General features: G+C 44.5%; 1 protein-coding gene across 1 annotated transcript in view; it reads right to left on the reverse strand.

The window, feature by feature from the left end:
- Positions 1-3152: 3152 nt before the first annotated feature.
- LOC147668321 (maestro heat-like repeat-containing protein family member 1) overlaps positions 3153-20546 on the reverse strand; it is a 48948-nt gene continuing 31554 nt past the window's right edge. Inside the window, exons 11-14 of the mRNA XM_086948599.1 lie at positions 19553-19651; positions 6451-6534; positions 4820-4891; positions 3153-3197 (exon numbers count right to left, since the gene is read on the reverse strand). Coding sequence (XP_086804725.1) covers positions 3153-3197; positions 4820-4891; positions 6451-6534; positions 19553-19651 — 300 coding nt within the window. The remainder of the gene's footprint in view (positions 3198-4819; positions 4892-6450; positions 6535-19552; positions 19652-20546) is intronic.

The raw sequence follows: 20546 nt of genomic DNA on the forward strand, positions 1-20546 counted from the left end.
TGGGACCCACGTCTGGGCATCCCCAGCGCACTTAGGGCGGCAATTGCAAAAACAACAAGTGATGGACCGAATGTGGATCAATGTCACACATTCACCCCAGTCAAAAGATCTGGGCCCAAATCCATCGTTTTTTTGCACTTCACACCACCCTGGGTTAGACAATGGCGATATGCAAATCAGCTCTGACCCTGTTGCCCCATGGGAACAGTCCAGTCCGAACTACAAAAGCCATGTCCTTCCCAGAACGGAATCAAGCATCCGAGGACCGTACCGGTTTCGAGGTAACACCTCTCATCAGCCCGGCTAGCTTGACTCCAAGTGGTGTGGAGTGCCTGGGACCCACGTCTGGGCATCCCCAGCGCACTTAGGGCGGCAATTGCAAAAACAACAAGTGATGGACCGAATGTGGATCAATGTCACACATTCACCCCAGTCAAAAGATCTGGGCCCAAATCCATCGTTTTTTTGCACTCCACACCACCCTGGGTTAGACAATGGTGATATGCAAATCAGCTCTGACCCTGTTGCCCCATGGGAACAGTCCAGTCCGAACTACAAAAGCCATGTCCTTCTCAGAACGGAATCAAGCATCCGAGGACCGGACCGGTTTCGAGGTAACACCTCTCATCAGCCCGGCTAGCTTGACTCCAAGTGGTGTGGAGTGCCTGGGACCCACGTCTGGGCATCCCCAGCGCACTTAGGGCGGCAATTGCAAAAACAACAAGTGATGGACCGAATGTGGATCAATGTCACACATTCACCCCAGTCAAAAGATCTGGGCCCAAATCCATCATTTTTTTGCACTCCACACCACAGCAGACTTCACCCACTGGCTCCTCAAGAGTTCTCCTGAAGTGCCTGCAGTTGTGTTGGACTTTTTAGGGACTTGCGCGTCGCAAGGAGCTGGTAGCACGACTCAAGATCGAGAAGTGTGTCGCAGAGCTGCCTCTTCACAACATGAGGTGCCTCGCATCGCCAGAGGAGAGTATCGATGTTGCAGCAGATGCCGCCGCCTCACCGGGAAGCGTGTCGTAGGAGTAGAGGATCGACGTTGTATCAGTCGCCGCCGCATCTCCGAGTAGCATGTCGCAGGGCCTGTCGCCGCTCATCGCCGGAGAAGAGGATCGACATTGCAGCAGATGCCTCCGCATTACCGGGAAGCGCGTTGCATCAAGGAGAAAGCACCATCTTTATTTCTTTGCACCGGATCTTAGCTGCATTTCCATCGTTGCAACACTTTCGTTGCCCTTCGTGTCGCATCTTAAGGTACATAGACTCAAAGTGTTGCATTTTAAGAACTAAAGAGAACTAAGCTAAAACGACCATCTTAATTTTAGGATTGTGAATTTTTGTTGGTAGTGGTCTTGTGATAAGCCTATATAAAGAATACTTATTTTTTATATAAAACCTGTGTGGTATCCATGTGTAGTGTTGTCACTTGATTACTGTATGTGTTCACAAATGCTTTACACACTGCCTCTGAGATAAACCTGTCTGCTCGTGCCAAGCTACCAATAGGGTGAGCAGGGGTTCTTTTAGGAGTATACCCCCCTTACCCAGACTAGAGGCAAGGGGCCCTATTTGTCACAAGTACCTACCTGGGCCAACTACAGACCCCCAAATCTAACAATAAGAAAGGACATTTTGAGACACACAGCTACGGGGTTTGTTTACTAATTACCTTGTCTCTTACTTATGCCAGAGAAGCCATATGATCCTCAGTTACATCTCTTCCTTCTTAGAATGAGTCAGGAGTCGAAAAAATCATTTGGGGTAAAAAGCGAAAAATCTCCTGCGAGTTAGGGGCTTAGATACTCTTTCACTTTTTTTTTACTTTGTTATTTATTTCCTCAAGAAAGATGTATGTGCCCATTACCCTGCTCAAGGACACTACATAATAATTGAAACAGTGAGATTATTTTTGTCCATTGAAACATCCCAAATAACGAAGATGGTTGAAAATAGTTGAAGAAGATTCATAAATGTGATCAGCATGGATTTCGTTTTTTATGGTGATTTGTGTAAATGTGGTTTCTTAGATTCTTCATGGCTTTTTAATGGCTGGCATAAGCGTTTACATAAACAAGGGACAAATTAGTAGGCTTGAGTGACAAAAAATTCCACAGCACTCCGCGGAGGTGCACAAGCAGCAGAGTGAGATAAGTCATGCTGCTGATTTTTACCACAAGAAGTAAAACAGCGTGAACAGCACCACAAGCAGAGCAAGAGGAGCAAGCTTCTTTCTGCCAATTGAAAACATGTTTAACTTGAGTGGCAGCTTCCTCAATGCAAGTGGCCGGTTTTTCAACGTGAGCAGTAACGATCTGCTGTGACAACCCATGTTGAGGATTCTCGCCAAGAGATAGTCTAGCCTTGGTGAACCAGGAGAGAGGAAATACTCCACTGCATGCCACTTTGCAGAGTTTTTCAGATCTCCGTGCTCTGTGCGGGGCACAGAGTGGGAAATACTCTGCAAACTCCGGAAGTGCAGCAGAGTTTACTGCCCAGCTAATAAACAGAATTCTTTTCTTCATGTTGCTTCTCTTGCACATGTCTGAACCAAGCAAATTCATAGACAAAGACCAGTGTGTCCCTGTGTTTCAAATTTGGGAATGTGATTTAAGAAACATGTTCCACCCAAATCTTAAATTCTGCATTAAAAAACCTTGCTGAGTGTGCCTTTTCAAGAGTGTTGCAATATGCCCCACACCTACTTAGTTTTAAAACTCTATCTTGAAGGATTATGCCAGTCATGTAGCCAAGAATATATGATAGCTCTCATTAAAGGCAAGAGTATGGATTTTCTTTATTTAATTTATTATGTTCCAAGGGCACCTTAAAATGCATAACAAACAAAAAATGGACAATGTTTACCTTCAGTTAAGTGTGGGTAAGAACATTCACATTACACATATTTTTTGTGTTGAAAATTTGAATTGAGTTTTATAATATAATACAAGTTAATAATAAGGCATCAATAAGTGGTTAATAAATACAATACTAAAAAAGATATCAATGGAGGTATAACATTTGCTGTTGAATAAAACAAATAAATATGGAATTCATAAATAGGTATATAATAAATGTTTATTTAAATAAATATGTAAAGAAAGGAAATGGTGAGGGATCCTCCATAAATGTGATCAGTGATATCAGTCACAGTGGTCAGAATCGAAAGATTGCATTTCGGCTGGAACCTGAAAGTTGAAAGGTACAAGGTCAGATTGGTAAAGTAGGCAATTGCCCATCCTCACAGTCTAGCAAGCAACGTGGAGGCACCATGAGCTCATAAAATATCTTTTGCCTTGCTTTAAATGTTGGCTTGCAAATAATTTAAATAACTATAAGTAAGGTAAAGGGGGAGTTAGCTGGGAAGAGATTATGCCTCTTTAAACACTACAAGAGGTAAGACAGTTCATAAAAATGTGCTTCCATACAATATTGTACTCCAGTAGCGGCCTCATCTCTTCTCCAGTGTCACAACCTCTCCCACGCAGGAGCTACTCCACAGAATTCTACTACTCTTTGAAGTCTCTAAACAGCCAGTAGGAGTTTTGTACTCATTCAGATTATTTATAACAATCTGACCGCGACCTGATAAACACCAGTCTTAGACTCTAGGGGGCAGATAATGTTACTTACCCATCGGACCCCCCTTGCATCTGAACTAGATTTGCAGAATTATTTTGCTCTTCTGTGGCAATCCCAAAGCATCCATATAGGGATGACAGTCAAGCTCTTGGGAGCTCTATTCTCACATGATGCATGTAATTAATTCATATAAACAAAGTCTTTCTCTTTTAAAAGGTTTTGCACCCAATCTTAATCAACATAAATGTGTTTCTTATATGATGAGGACTGCTTTGAATGACCCTACCCCAGAAACGCTCCTTCTACAGCACCATTGGGATGTGAGCCTCAGTCTCTCCATGTCGTATGTTGATTTAACTTTTTCCCAAGACTCTTGAAAACCTATGCATTTACTTCTTTTTCTACACACCCAACTGTAATGTAATTTAAAACATTAATCAAATGTCTTCCATCAGAAGTGGTTCTGGAATTCTAAGACTATGAAGGGCCGATTGTATTCTTTAATATCTAGGACAAGAATATTGTGGCACAGTAAAACAGTGGACAAAATATAGAGGGACAAAATATCGAATGGTAAATGCACAGAGGGATGTATACATTTGCCATTATTAACGCCACATAAATGAAGATATATGTGTATGTTTTTTTTGGTACACAGATGTGGAATTAGGTACAGAAAATCTATGCAAATACCTTTTGACATTTTGTCTCTCGACTTTTTGTCTCACAATATTCATGTTCAGAGACACATTTGGAAGGCCAAATTATTGAACACAGTGAAAATGATGCAACATAATGTAGTGCATTCTGTGATAATACTATTTTGCTGTTTCATCACATATTAATGCTGTTCTCACAAGACGTTCTGGCTCTCTAGTACCAATATAACACTTGGGTGAAACAATCAGGTGAGTAGTTAACGTTTGCCACCGCGCAGCACCATGTGTTATATTTGATCCTTCTAAACAAGCCAAACATTTATTTGTGGAAAACTGCAAAGTGTGTACCATAGGATGGATTATTTGGCAAGTAAAGCAAACCCATAATTGGATGGGAGAAACCCCTGGATACCCTCATGGGTGACAAGCACTGCTTTACAAATCCACCTTACATTTACATTACATTCCAGAGACCACATTGATTAGTAACGGTTAGTTGTGTGATTCTTTCAATTGGATAGTACTCACACTCTCTCTCACATTGACAGAAAAAAGCATCAAAATCTTACCTCGCCCTCTGTAGATAGTATGAACTCGCACAACCTGAGAGTGCTGTTCATCATTTTGATCATGTTCTCAAGCTGATAGATAGAGAGAATGGAAACAAGAAGGCTATTTAGACTTGTAAAACTGTTGATATATTTCTCTCTAAAATGGCAAAACTGGTTGATCCTAGGTAATACGATAGGATAGTATTTATAAAGCGCACTTATACCAGCTGGTGTCAAGGCGCTAAGTGAACAGGGAGAAGTGACAGCAACAACAACCTGCTAGGAGGCAAATAACCAGGGGCCAGATGTACGACCGGGGCATTTAGCGACTTGCAAATTACGCTCAATTTCGAGTCGCAATTTGCGAGTCGCTAAATGCCATGTACAACAGTGTCAGAGACACTGTTTGTGATTCCCAATGGGGTTGCACAATACATGCCTCATCAGTATTCATGAGGCACTCGCAGTTTGCGACCCCAGTAAGAATGGCTGGCCTTCAAAGGTATGGCGACTTGCTCGACTTAGAAGACCTCCATGTCTGAGACTGCTTTTCAATAAAGCAGTTTTTTTTAAAACCCAGCCCCTTTTCCTTTTCCTTAAAGGAAAACTGGATGTGTTTACAAATTAACGTTTTTGTTTTCCCCTGCATTTGCAAAGTGGAAGGGTCCCCTGGGGACACCTTCTCATTTGAGAGTGCATTATCACCCTCTTGAAGAGGGCGGTAAATTGTGAGTGTTTTGTGACTGCAATTGCAATCGCAAAACATCCTTACATAGGGTAGCAAATCGCAATTAGGAAGGGACACCCTCGGAATGCCCCATCCTAATTGTGAGTTGCAAATCCTATTTATCAAATTGCAAATAAATTGCTACTTGCTAAATAGGGTTTGTACATGGCCCTATTAGATTTTGCATGTGCAAACAGGTCGCTAACCCATTTGTGCATGCAAAAATGGGTCATGCATCTGGTCCCAGGTCTTCAAGAGCTTCCTAAAGACCGGAAGGGAGTCTGCCTTGGATATCAGAAGGGGCAAAGATTTCCAGAGTTTTACGGCTGCCACAGAAACGGAGCGGCCACCCCACTTGCACCTGCGAAATCTGGGAGTGACCAATTTTTTAAGAGAAGATTTTTTTATTCTTTTCTCAAAGCCAATGCCAGCTGTTTCCTTTGTCTAGTTTAGAAGTGAGGCAAAATTTGATCCTAGAGTGAAATGGAATTTTTGAGCCCATAAGTTCTTGCTTGTCCACAAGTAGGATCAACCCAGTGTATTGTTTTCTCATCTCTCACAGAAGAGGTTAGTCTAGTAGTCAAGACAATTGTTTTAATTAATCCCTGTTACCAGCAGGAGATAGATTCCAACTCTGTCTGTTTACTCTATGCACTAAAACCGTCTTTGAAATTAAGAAATCAGCTCTAGCTTTCTAAGGGTACCAGTGGCTGAGAGACGGATTGAGTTGCTACACCATTCACTCCTTGCTAGTATCGTAAAGAATTCCTTTGTTTCTGAGAATGGAGTGCATTTTCCACAGGCAGTTATTCCTGTGATATCTTGCAGATTTACTTAGATTTGTGAAGATGGAATGGAAGAAACAGAGTCCGAGAGAGGAGGCACATAAACATGATGTTATGGTATTTTAAAGAAGACTCACATGTTTCTCAGCTGCTAAGGTGGGGATGTTGAAGGCATCTCTGTGTTCCGGTGGTGTTACTTCTTCAAGTAGTTTATATGGATACTGAAAATATAATAAAAAAGATCAGCATTACCAAGACCATTGTCAACAAATGTGGACTGTTATAAGTTTCCAGAGATGGAAGTCATGAAACGCTGCACACCTCAAACAACTAAAAATGGAGAAAAAAAATTGTACAAGTAACTGCATACTATGCTTGCTTCCTATTTTGGCATTTCACATCCATAGCACCTTGTGTTCATCACCTTTTAAAGTAGAAGATATGTGTGAGTGAAATGTTTCTATTTGTGAGTAAATGATCAAAGATGCAGAAATAGTGAATAATGGTGAGCTGGCAGTGTACAAGTGTACTGCTACTAGAAGTGCTCACTCTGCTCTTTACTCAAGAAATCTTATATGACTCCTAAACAATACATTTTCTACCTTTTTCTACCTTATTGATGAATACCATCCTGGCTCCAAAGGGATCATCTACCATTGACATATCACTCTCCTCAACTACATTGTAAAGAGCATCAGGGAAGAAATTACTGGGGGGGGTGGCCAAGCACCCTAGGATTGTGGCCACATTTTTAACAAACTGGTGTCTGCTCTGAGAATTGTGCTGAATCCGACCCTTAGGCGACCTTTTTTCGGTTGCAAGCACCTGAACAATGGCCCTCATATTCACCCCCTTTGGCCCATCCAGGGAGCCCGGGATGAGAGAGATCATTTTGGTGATCGACAACATGGGTGTGCGTATGGCCTGCCGAGAGATGGCCTGCCGGTGGCAAACTCCACCTGGAGCTGTGAACCCACCGTGGCAAACCCCCCTTTGCATCGATTCCTGGGATGAGCGAGGGAGAGAAGACAGCTGATTAGCCGGGGTGTGGGACAAAGCTGTTTTCACTTCCAAGCGGTAGCTCGTAATAGCGGAACGGGTACCTTAAAGTGGAGGAGATGGGCTGGGCGCTATAAGTAGCCAGGACTGCAACTGCATCCTGGAAGAGCTGACTATGGGGCAACCTTTTCTCTGAGGCAAAAATCCATGAGGCGGCCTCCGCGCTTTTCCCCTTCAGCTTACCCAAGCCGGGGACAAGAGAAACGCATTAGGCAAACAACGCCCTGCCGTGAGACTGGCATGACGCTAACGGACACAACCTGGAGCTGCAATCCCACAGCAGCGACCCACGTTTACCTCAGCATTCACTCTTGGGGCACAGCGAGTCAGAAGAAACAGTCACATGGAGAAGAGAGGTAGGGACCCCCTTTCACCTTTAGGCAGCCACATGGGCTTGTGACAGCCCAGCCAAATTGGCGGACAAGGGTAGATGAGACAGACTGAGCAACATGAGAATCCAGGACTACGATTGCAGCCTGGGTGGGTGGAAACCCGCACATGACGTCTCACCCCAAAGGTAGGAGATGGGCACACAGCTTCCCCCTCAGGAGGTGACCCCCCAGGAGCCCAAGATCCTGGGAGACTACTACAGCAAACACTGGTCTTGGACGGTCAAACCAGTACAGCAATACTCCACCTCACTGTGGTGTCTCAAGAGGATAGAGGGCGTGGCCCCTGTCCTGGACCAGCGTAGGCAGATGTTCCCTGTATCAGGTGTAGGGGGTGACCCTCCTCTGCCCTTTTGGCTGGTGGGCCTCCCAGAGGGCATGTAAAACCAGCACCCAGAGAAATTCCTCATGGAATACTTCAGACCCTGGATCCTGGATTGTGAGTTTTCCCCCTACTTTGTTCTGGAAAGGGCACACAGGGTGGTTGCCCTAAGGCCTCCGCCGGGGGGGACCCACTAGAGCCATTGTCATCAGGGTACTGAACTTTGTGAACTGATAATATATCCTGTGGCAGGTACGCCAACATCTAGACATCCATTGCACCAACTCCAGGGTTATACTCTTCCCTTATTACACAACTAAAGTGCAGCTCCTTTGTAAATCTTTCTTAGAGATTAAGTAGAAAGTCAGGGCTGTGGACATTCAATATATGCTGATATAACCTGCCAAATTGAAATTAATGTCACAGTGGAGAACCATTTTCTTTGAGAGCCCGGAAGAGGCCTGGGAGTGAGCAGTGGAGAGGAAATAACTGCCCATATAAACAAAGGAGCCAATGACATCTCGGGAGACTGTAGGGGGTCAACCATCCCACCCTAAGAAGAAGTGTAGCAGACTGATAGGAGGGCAACTCTGGTCACAACCAGAGGACAGACGTAGAGCATCCTCCTCAGACAGGAGAATTTTGGTACCCTTCCTTCCTTTCCTCCATGTATAGCTACAAATGTTGTCTCATTCACTTATGGAGAAGAGACACATTGCCTCCAGATAGAGGGGCTTGCTTGGAGCGAAGCTACACAAAACTATGGTGATTACTTTCTGCCGACTTCATCCCTCCCACCCCTTCACACCCCACCGCTGTTACCTGTGCCAGCCGCGCCTGAAGTTGCGTACTATAGGGCTGATTTCGGTTGCAACACTATGCCTCACGCAAGACACATTACACGGCCACGGACCCTAGTCAAACGGGCTCAACGACTCGCCAAGACCTCTGACAACAAAACCATCCACTAAAAGCTGTTGTCTTGCAATGTCAGTGGGTTGCTGGATAAAATAAAATGCACAACAATTCTCAATAGGTCCACAAGCTGACCCTGGTGGTTCTATTGTTGCAAGAGACATATTTGCTTGGGAGTAGGGGTTCCTTTTTGGTACAGCATGGCTTTAACTGCGTATATCATGCAGGGTTTACTAGGTGCTCAACAAGAGTTACCTTTCCCCTGATGGTCACGCATGCTATCTGAGACACCATGGATAGATATGTGGTGGTTACTCAATTCCTGAATGGCATCCTATGGATGGTAGTGTCTGTGTATATTTCACCGAACCAGCAGGCGACCACAATGAAAGATCTGATGACAGTTATCACCACAGTCTCGGAGTGGGACCTTATTGTAGCAGGCCACTTCAATAATGTCATGCACCCACAACTTGATGTGAAATGAAAGGCTCAACCCTGGTGCCATGGGTGGAGTCCCTGATGCTTTGCAATCAATGGAAAGCAAAGAACTAGTCAGTATGTATTATTTTCACTGCTGGACTCCGATTTCTCAGAAGGGTACCATTGGACCACTGACCGATTTAACTAATTGGGGATGCCTAGGTCTAATACGCACTGAAACCTTCAGGTTGGGTGACTGAGGTATGTTAGATTTTTGGAACACATGAAGGAAAAGATATAACTCTACCTCAGAACAAACTCCACAACAGATGTCTCCCCAATCACATTGTGGGAGGGAAGGAAAGCAGTTCTTCAGGGGAACACAATAGCAGACCCTGCATGGGCAGCAGTGTCCGATTCTCAAAAACAGCGAGAATATGGGAACATTGCTACACAGGTATGCAACCAACTCTGGTAGACTGGTTTGTCCCATAGACACGGGGCCCGACAGTGAGGTGACACACGATGCTGAGGCAATCGGCAATGACTGCACACATTACTATGAGAAACTTTACCAATCAAACACGTCGGCAAGTGGAGCAACAACACCCCATAGCTGCGGACCTGATCATGCTGCAGGACTTGGATGCACCTCTGTCGAAGGAGGAATTATTTTCAGCCTTGCAGGAGATGCATTCTGAGAAGGTGCCCGGTTCAAGTGCAGAAAAGGTTACACCAACACTACTCTCTCACTTCTTTACAATGGTCGAAGCTGCAGGTACAGCTATGATAATTCCCTATCATATCTAGGGGGCCTCAGTTGTAGTTTTCCCCAAACCATATAGGCCACCTACAGACTGTGCATTTTACAGCCTGATTCCCCTAAGTAATATTTAAACCAAAATATTTGCAAAGGCCGTAGCACCAGGGTACTGAAACAGGTGAGATTCCTAGTGATGCAACTGGACTTAGAGAAGGCCTTCGACTCAATTGAATGACCTTTCCTCCACGCATCATGGAAAAGATTAATTTTGGCCCTAAAGTCCTTCAGTCTGTAAAGATGTTATACACAGTGCCATGTGATAGGGTCAGAGTGAACACCATTTACTCACAACAGTTCCAGCTAGGCAGAGGCCACTGGCAGGGCCACCTGCTGTCTACTCTCCTGTTCGCTCTTGTGATTGAAACACTGGCCAAATAGATCGGGGGATGCGCAGGTTTGGGGCTTGAGGTGAGGTGTAGAATTAGGGTACTGCATCTCTTTGTATGTGGTATGATGTCCTCCTTTATATTCAGCACCTAAACCAACTGATCCTACAGCTGATTTGCATTCTAGAAATCTACAAAGAAGAAACAGGCCTGAGAGTGAACTGGGGGAAATCAGTCATAATCCCTGTGGTGCCATTCCTCCAGAGTTACTTCCAGGTGATCTGGAGCATTTAAATAGTTGGTGTTTGACCTGTCAGCCCGAGGGTGGTCTTCCCCAATCTTTTTGCCTCCACATTTGGCTGAATCTATTGTTGGTCCTAAGACTCTGAGCGCTTTACCACTCTGAATCAGTGCTATAGAGCATGTGCTTCTTCCTTAAACATGTGTATAATTGGTGTATACTTAATTGACCTGTTTATTTAACTTGTAAGTCCCTTGTAAGGTGGTATATCATATACCCAGGGCCTGTAAATGTAGTGCTACTAGTGGGCTGCAGCTCTGATCGTGCCACCAACAGAAGAAGCCTTTCAAACCTCTCTCAGGCCTGCAACTGCAGTGCCTGTGTTTGCAGTTTAATGCTACTTTGATTTGGCATTTAGAACTACTTACTAAGCCTTAAACTCCCCCTTTATTACTTATAAGTCACCCCTAAGGTAGGCCCTATGTAGCCCTAAGGGCACAGTGTATGCAAGTAAAACGTAGGACATGTACTTTTCTGTTTTGCGTGTCCTGATAGTGACAAACAGCATATTTCACTTTTCACTACAATGAGGCTTTTTTGTGTTTCGTATGTTTGGAATGGTAGTGATAAATCCTACTTACTGGTGAAGTTGAATTTAACATTGCTATTTTAGAAATGCCGCTATGCTTTAAGAAAGTATGCAAAAGAAACAATTGCTGGACAGAATGCTGGACAATGCAAACATTCACCCCCGGTCACAAGGATCTGGGTTTAATCTATCATTCTTTTGCTTACCACACCACCCCAGTTTGGACCCAGCCATATGCAAATCAGTCTTGACCCTGTTCCTTATGGGAGCAGTCCAGCCTGAACTGCCAAGCCAGGTTCAAGACTGATTTGCATGTAGCTGGGTCTGAACTGAAGTGACGAAGTGAGCTAAAGAATGATGATGCATTCATCCCAATCTGTGACAGGGGGTGAGTGTCTGAAAAGTGTCAGCGCTCCGTACATCATTTCCTTGTGTTTGCTTTGTTCACAATAAGAAAGTAGACATTTATCTGCACATACTGCGTTGTGTGCCTGACAGCCCATCTCCAATAATTGGAGTAAGTGACAGCTACACTTTTTGCATTCCCTCTTGACAGCCACAACCCAGAAAAGATAGGTGTGTCTGAGTAGCCATCAACATGCATTTGTATTCTGATGGCCTTACCTGGGCAGAGCGCAACAGAGGGTCTAACACTTTACTTGAATAGGCAGTTGCCTGTCCCCACACAAAGGACTCATTATCCCCTATAGATAGCCTGGAGGACAGGACTGGGCTGAAAGAGGAAGCTGTGCACTTCAGAGAGCTGCTTTGAATTCACCAACCAGCATCAAAAGCACTTTTGGCTATAAGTCTGGGTCTCTGACCAACACGCCCCACTCAAAATCAGGCACTTCTGGATCTTGAACTGAATCTATGTCAGAAGGACTGCTGTTCTGCTTAAATGACTTATCTTTGGCTTGCAGGCTTGGAAGGCCTGCTTTTCTCTGGTGTTTCTCTGCTGTCTGCTTTTCTCTGACTGCCCTGAAGGAGAGCTGGGCTCTGCCTATCCTCCAAGTGATCTCCAAGGGCTTGTTGGCTGGCCTCTTATTGCATGAGACTGAGGGACATCAAAGTCTCTATCCCTGCTCCAGTACCTGAACTCACTGGAAGTGGCCCAGACACTTGCAGCATGGAATTTGATGAATTGTATGTCTGTGTTTAACAGAACTGGCGCATCAACCAGTTGCAGGAGTAAAATGGGCACAGCGCATCAGAACTAGCGCTTTGCCCTCAGAGATCGATACATTAGACTGCGTATCGCCTCGGCGGCAGCTTGGTAAGATCGATGCATCCCCTCGACTGTGTCGCAGAATCCGATGTGGCACATCACTCAACACATCTACCACCCATTTTTAGAACTGACGTATCGCCTTCACTACGTGGAGCAGATCAACACATCTCACTGTTTGAGACCCGGAAAGGTACTTTTTTCACTTCTTCCTGCCGGGGTTCTGTAGCTGGCCTGCGCTTCCACGCGTTTGGCCTGAACTTTGACCCGATACAGCGCAACCTGAAGTAACCTTTTTAGAGCTGCTTGCTTCTAGGTGCTTTAATGCATTTATTCATTTAAAAATGTTATATATCTCAACTTCTATACATTGGATTTTTGTCATTTTAGGCTTGTTTTGGTTATAATATAATTGTCTATCATTTTCTAAACCTGTCTAGAGTCTTGTTGTGGTGTATTCATTGTGTTACTGTGCATGTGTGTGTGTTGCACACATACTTTGCACATTGTCTCTTTGGATACCCCTGAGTGTTCTGTGCCAAGCTGAGCACAGGTTATCTTTTAGTGTGTATCTTGCTTATCCTGACCAGGATTATGGCTTCTGCTTGGACAGGGTGCGTACCTGTGCCAACCAGAAAGCCAATTTCAAACACTGAGGCATGCTCTTATCAAGAGACCCAGAGGAACGCTGGGGCAGGAATATAACCCCTTTGACATGCAAAATTAAGGGACATATGGCAAGATGGAACTCTCTCCCCCTGATCATGATGGGGTCTATAGCCCTCTTCAAAATTGTGGCCTGGTCACAGCTGTTGTATGTTTTGCAACACTACCCCCACAAAATCCCTAGCCTTTTGTTTACAACCCTAGAGGCCAACTTCAATAGCAACAAGTAGCGAGGATCGTTGCTGTGAATCTCCCATAAGAACTGCATACAATCCCCTTATGATGGTGGACTAGGGGCAGTAGACATCAGACTGTATTACTTTACTGGGCTGCCCAGCTGGTTGTGGTTATTGATTGGATCTTTGGTGCACGGGGACCCACTACGAGACGCACATGGACTTTACCAGGCAAGCACCAGGGTTTTGGCTGTATGGGGAGTCCCTCCTACCCACTCCCCCGGCCATTCCAGCCATTCCAGCCATTCCAGTGATTAGCTGGAAAGAGACATTGCAATGGATATGAAAGTGGAGGGTGCCCACTAGGAAGAAGCCATTGTGGAAGGGTACATGGCTATGGAAAACAGTAGGGCTCAAGTACACTGAAATAAGTTGGGGATCTCAAAATTGGGAGACGTCTGGCAGACACACAATATGATGTTCTCTGACCATCTCAAAGCTGAATGCCATTTACACAGAACTTATTCCCGGGTTGGGACAGGTAAGGGGACAAAAATTGATGGTTGGGATCAGTTGTTTTTTGGCTAAACATCACATAGCGGGCCATTGAGGATCCGGGGGGCCCTCCCAATCTCAAAGTGGCTAAGTGAATAGGTCCAGAGGGGGACCACAAAAGTATGATAACATCTGGGGACAGTAAAAAGCACTTCACAAAATACCCAGAGCGGCCCACCCATAGGAAGTTGTTGGGGGAAAAGCACACAGTTGACTGGGGCACAGACCCATCTATAGTGCACCGGACTGGTTGCAGTGGACTTGACTGTGGTCTACTTCATGGTATTTTGGAACTAAATGGTATATTAAGAAAGGGGAGAATCAGGTGGATGGCAAAGCAGTGTCACAGTATTGTGATCTTAAAATTGTTGAAAACTAAGTAAAATAATTTTTTTAAAGAAATAAATTACTATCCAGCTACAGGAAATACAACAAGAATTATCTCTTGTGCAATAGCTACTCTCGAATCAGAGTGAAATGCAGCAATGAATCTCCACCAATCTGTTCACATCACAGTCAAAGCTGACCCTGCAGATGTGCCATCTGAATTTCTTCACAACTTTTGGTATTATTGACCCAAGTCCTACAAACTAGCATGGGATTTTCAGAGGGAAGAAATCCCTCAATATGGTTGGCTGTATGTCTGCCAGGTCAGTAGAGTACATGCCACCACTGTCCTGTCCAAACGGAGTACACTATTTGATGGTCTGGCCCATCCATCAACACTACAATATTTATGAAGTTCAGATTATAGAAATATCTATGCATACATACATGCAATATCAGTGTAGAGTGTTAGGTTACCTAGGAAGAGGTGGGACTGCTGTTGTGACTGATGTATTCTAAGAGAATCAAAATACATGTTTCTAGATTGACAACTATTGGTTAAAGTAGGCACCTCACTTCAGCCTTTGTAGGTGCTGTTGCATTTCTCTAAACTCTTCATCTAGTCTGAGCCTTTCATTGTCTTGCTTTATTAGCCACTGATCATCTACATTATCCCTTTCATAACCCTCAGCCAATGCACAGAGACCTTCACAGTTATTGGATTGCATAATTTAACAAGCATTTGCAATACATTAGGACTCAGATTTTTGATATTTAGAGCAATTGACGTACATGACAATGCCTTTTACCTATATATTTTGGTTTGGAGTGAAGTGGATGTATGTGGTGTAGAGTGGAAGTATGTGGGATGTATTGGACATTGTTAGTTTTGAAATTGTGTTGTGTATTTGTGAAAGGGAATGTTGTGGCATAGTGAATAGATAGGGATGAGAGCTGCACAGAATAGATAGAAAAGAAGATCGAGAGGAATAGGTAGTTTGTGCAGGAAGTGGTGATTGATATTGAGATAGGGTAGCAAAAAGAAGGGGACAGCAGGCCACAGATGCATACAGTGGGACCACATGTGTAAGCAGAAGACACCCAAAGAAGAGGAGGAGAGGATGGGTTTGAGGGATTGAAATTTTGAAAAGGCACGAGAAAGAAACTGTGCTTCAAGACCTAAGAGAACCATATGAGAGAAGCGGTAAGCGTGTGTGAGGGAGCGAGAGAGAGGGGTGAGAGAGAATACAAGTGAGAGAGAGAGAGAGAAAAAGGCATGAGTGGAAGGGGCACCCATGGGGGAGAAGCGGACCAGTGCAGAGCGTGAGGAGGTACAGGAAGGTAGCGTGTGTGAGCAGGCAGTATAGAGAGGAGACAGTGTATGTGAGGGAGGGATGAGAGGGCAGTGGTATTGCAAGATGAGAGCGGGTACTGAGAGTGTGAGGGAGAGATGAGAGGGGCTGTGGGTATGTGGAAGAGAGATGACAGGTTTGGTGGTAGTGCAAGTGTTGGATTGAAATTGTTTGTTGTGGAATTGTGTGGCGTAGTGTGAAGTTGTGTAGTGGAAATATGTGGCATGGTGTGCTGTGGAATTATGCGGATAGAATTTAAGAGTGACAAAGGTTTCAGCAAATGGGAAGCCCATGGGCAGGCTGAAGCCTATGTAGTAGATGCAGTATTTCTTGGTTTGAGACAGCTCATGTGTGCTGTCTAGAGCCAAGACCTAAAAACATGACTTATTCTAACTGTGTAATTTACCATCAGAGAGATACCTGAATAGCGGTGCAAGGCTTTGCCTGTACCAATGCATATATGTTTTCTTCGCATTCTCAGAGTGAGGCATAGAGCAAGATAGACTGACCAAGCAGACACTGTGGTTTATGAGTAAGTGGGAGCAGTATGCCTGACAACAAAAATGGCTGCGTGTGTTTTGGCCACGGTATAGGGGTAGTGGACAAATTTGTAGATGCAGACATAAATGTGCAATATGGCATCCTGTCCTTGGGGGTATGCACACAAAGTAGCACACATGTGTACAAATGTAATCCTAGGAAAATCACATGTACATGCAAATATGGTGTAATCCAATATAATAAAAGAAACATATGTAACAGGTTTCTTCAAATTAGATGAGTGTAAAATGACTCCGATGGTTCTCAAAATGGTCATAGTGTAGTACTTTACAATCTGCCACTCTTTTCGATCACATACCAACCTTTCGACCCACAGTTACGTTCTGAGAAAAGTAGGCGTTGTTCCTATTTTATTGAAGAGGTGGCACACGGATTGAGAGGTTGCTTCAGTGCGGCCCACACTGCAGTGAAAGGCCCCTCCTGCAGAGAGCCCAGGTAGGCAGTGGCAAGGGACACATAAGCTTTTGCATTTTCAAATCCACTGGAGTGTGAGAGGGTACCTAGCCCCAGGAGTTAGAAAGAGAGAGCAATAATAAGGGCACGTTATACAAATGAAAAAGCCCAATAGGGACCCATCTCAGCACCTGTTTTTTAGTACTGCTGGTGCACCGTCAAGACCCAGCCCACTTAAAGCCCTGGGACTACGTGATATTTATTTGTGCCTACCCACCGGATGCCAGTGCACTCATTCCCCTGAGCTGCATACTCCTCAGCATACGCTCCCTGCACAGACATGCAGTAGAAATCTGGGACTTACTCAGCGGAACCTAGGCACCGCTACTACACCTACAACCAGCAATGCCAACCAGCCTACCATCACCGCATGGACCCCTGTCACCACAGAAGACACAGCTAAAACCATGAGAAGCATACACTCAGGAGCCCCCACTGACCCCAGCCCGACGTACATCTACCACAGAGCCACCTCCCCTATAGCACCCTCAAAACAGGCATGTTTCCCGGTGATTGGAAACACACTGATGTCAAGATCCTCCTCAAGAAGCCCTCCGCAGAGCTGACAACCTCCAGAACTATAGATCCATCGTTCTCATCCCCTTTGCAGCCAAAGTCACCGAGAAGATCGTCAACAACCAGCTCACAAACTTATAGAATCCAACTCAATCCTCTACACTTCCCAATTTGTATTACGTATTAACCTAAGCACTGAGACTGCCCTTATAGCCACCACGGGCAACATCCGCACCCTCCTCGACCAGGGACACATGACTGCCCTCATCCTATTAGATCTATCAGCAGCCTTCGACACCGTCTCCCACTGTGCATTAACCGCCAGTCTCTGCGACGCCAGAATTCAGGGGAATGGATCCGTTCCTTTCTCACCTCTCTCCTCCCCTTCGCAGCCAAAGTCAAACAGAAGATCGTCGACAACCAGCTTATGAACTTTATTGAATCCAACTCGATCCTCTACACTTCCTAATCTGTATTCCGTAGCAACCTCCGCATGAGACTACCCAACTAGCCGCCACGGGCGACATCCTCACCCTCCTTGACCAAGGACACATGGCTGCCCTCATCCCACTAGACCTATCAGCAGCCTTCGACACCGTCTCCCACCGTGCACTAACCGCCAGACTCTGCGACGCCGGCATTCAGGGGAATGGATCCATTCCTTTCTCACCGGCCGAACTCAAATAATCAGACTCCCGCCCTTCCTCTCTGAACCAACAGAGATCAGCTGCGGAGTACCCCAAGGATCCTCTATCAGCCCCACGCTCCTCAACATCTGCATGGTCCTTCTTGCCACCATTGTCAGAAAACACAGACTCAGGATAGTATTCCACGCTTCCGACACCCAGCTCATTTTCTCATTCACGAACCAGGTACACGAACTGCAAATCCTATGCCTAACGATAACGCTATCCTCATCAATTGCCCATTACTCTTATGCAATGTAACCTAAACACAAAACCCCTAACACTAGCAGCATAATTTACACCTACATTCCATAAACCTAAACCTAGTTCAATCCTGCAAAGTATCCTTAACCTTAAGAAAATCATTTACCAATACCCTGTATCAAACCCATACTTCATCTCTAGCCATAAAGGTATCCCTAAGACTAACATTAAACAAAAACTGTTCCATAATTGCCACAATATACACAACCTGGAGTCTATCACTGCACCTAACTTTAATGTGTCCCATTACTCCTACTGTAGCTCTTATTCACACACACACACACACTCTCTGGTATTAACACTACAGTCAACACTAAGGGGAGCGCCCTAAGTGTTGACTGTAGTGTTTACACTACAGTCAACACTGAGGTAAGCACAAATTGTACCATGATACAGAGGAGCAAACTTATCTGGGTCATGATGCAGTGTCTGGCCATACCCTTTTCCCTGCCAGACTGTTTTAAATGGCCTCCTCTACAATTTATCACATGTTCCTAATGTTCCTTTTTGTAAATTTTGCATTCCAGCCCATTTATTACACTTCATCCGGCCTGAGCTTGAAAGAACGACTCAAAATGGAGAGTAATGCCACAGCTGGAGAGTACGGCCCCAGCCGGAGAGTAAGGCCTGGGTGTGTAGAGTTTGGCACAGAGGCGAAGATTCCGGCCCGACTGCAAACGTATAGATACGACTCATAAATGACCTCTTTGAATACCAAAAGTCATAAATAACTTCTGTGAATACCAAAAGTTGTAAAGTTAGACTTTTGTCTCAGATTGCCTTTGCTATTCGGCCCCAGGATGTCCTGAATGTAGCACAACACACCAGGGCCAGTGAAGGTTGCCTCCTGGCTTAAGCCAGTCACTATTTCAACTGGAGTTATGAACAGAGCCCTTCCCCTTTCCTCAATGTAACTGTATTGTGTATCCTGTGGATACAGAGCCCAGCCTTTAGCCAGGCCTGGTGTTTGATCCTGAGTACTCCGCCACCTCGGAGTGCAGGGACCGGTCTTAGACCCTGTCTTGTATTGATTCCTAAATGCGAGTCGCCTTGGAAGGCAGCCTTTCCCTCTGAGCTCTATCACTTCTGAAGTCATGAGTAATGCAAAGGAGGAAGTAAAGGTTGAATGTTCTTGTTGTTTATAGTGAATTTAAGACATTGTTGCATTTGGTATCATAAGCCCATTCAAAATAAATATTTAAATTTCTTTTGTTTTCGGTATTGTAGACCACCTACGCCTTTAGACATATTTTTGCTTTTCTTTCTTGTAAACTGTTATCTAATTGCAAATTACACTTTTATAGATGTGAATCGCCACTGCTGAGGAAAGTTGGAAATATGAGACAAAAAGAGATGCATGGTTCTTACCAGGTCAATAGCAAAAAGATAGCCTTTGTACTCTTCAATCACCCGACGGCTTTCGAATGGATGAGTCTTGGCACATGTTTGAAATCCAATTATTATATCCTGCAAAGAGTGAAAGACAACTCACAGCATTAGGGAAACATTAACCAAACACAGGCATTTAGGAATAGAGATTCCATATTCGAAAGAAATTATAATGATACGGTTCTTGATTGGACCTTCAGTGTTTACAACTGGCAATTACAAATGGTTCTCCACTAGTAAAGCAAATATATTCAGTTTCCAGAAAGCATGATTTAAGGATACCCCCTATACAACTATGCTGGAGTGTCCTTACCATGCTACTGAAGAAACATCTATGGACAATAAGATGAGAGTTCAGTCACTATTTGTGTTCTGTAACTTGGTTCTTTCTGGTTTTTCACCTAAAGAAACTGCAAGGACTTTTTAGTACACAAGCATTTGGGAAGAAGGAGTGCACTTTCTTTAGAAGGAATGCTTATCCTCTCTTCCTCAAGGGTACTGTGCAGGGATTATACCAGATTCTGCTCTGTCCTTCATTCTTTGAGAAATCGCCCCCCTCTGACAACAGGTAGAAAAAGACAGCTCTGTTATCTATTTGGGCCTTTCTGAAAGCTTCACAAAGCTTTAGATCGTCATCCCATTTATCTGCTACATAGATTAAGCTTGATTTATATAAATAATTCACTTGTGTCCATCAAGACGGATCACCTAAAGAGGCAAAAATAATCCCTGATGAAATGCAGCAGTAGTAACCCGAACAAAGGCACTACACTTCTAGTTTCAGCTAGCTTAGTCTTCACCCACTCTGCGGAGGGTTTCCACTCTGATATGATTTGGCTATCCATGGGGTAGATATCACACTTTTGGGTGACAGGATGTGCTAAGTGAGGAAGGTGTTTCCTGTTATCATTAATTTACCATCAAGCTCCTTTAATGAAGTTACAATCCAGAACAATATAACCCAGATGTTCTT

The sequence above is a fragment of the Lissotriton vulgaris genome, unplaced genomic scaffold, assembly GCF_964263255.1.
Source record: "Lissotriton vulgaris unplaced genomic scaffold, aLisVul1.2 SCAFFOLD_555, whole genome shotgun sequence".
Taxonomy (NCBI): Eukaryota; Metazoa; Chordata; class Amphibia; order Caudata; family Salamandridae; genus Lissotriton; species Lissotriton vulgaris.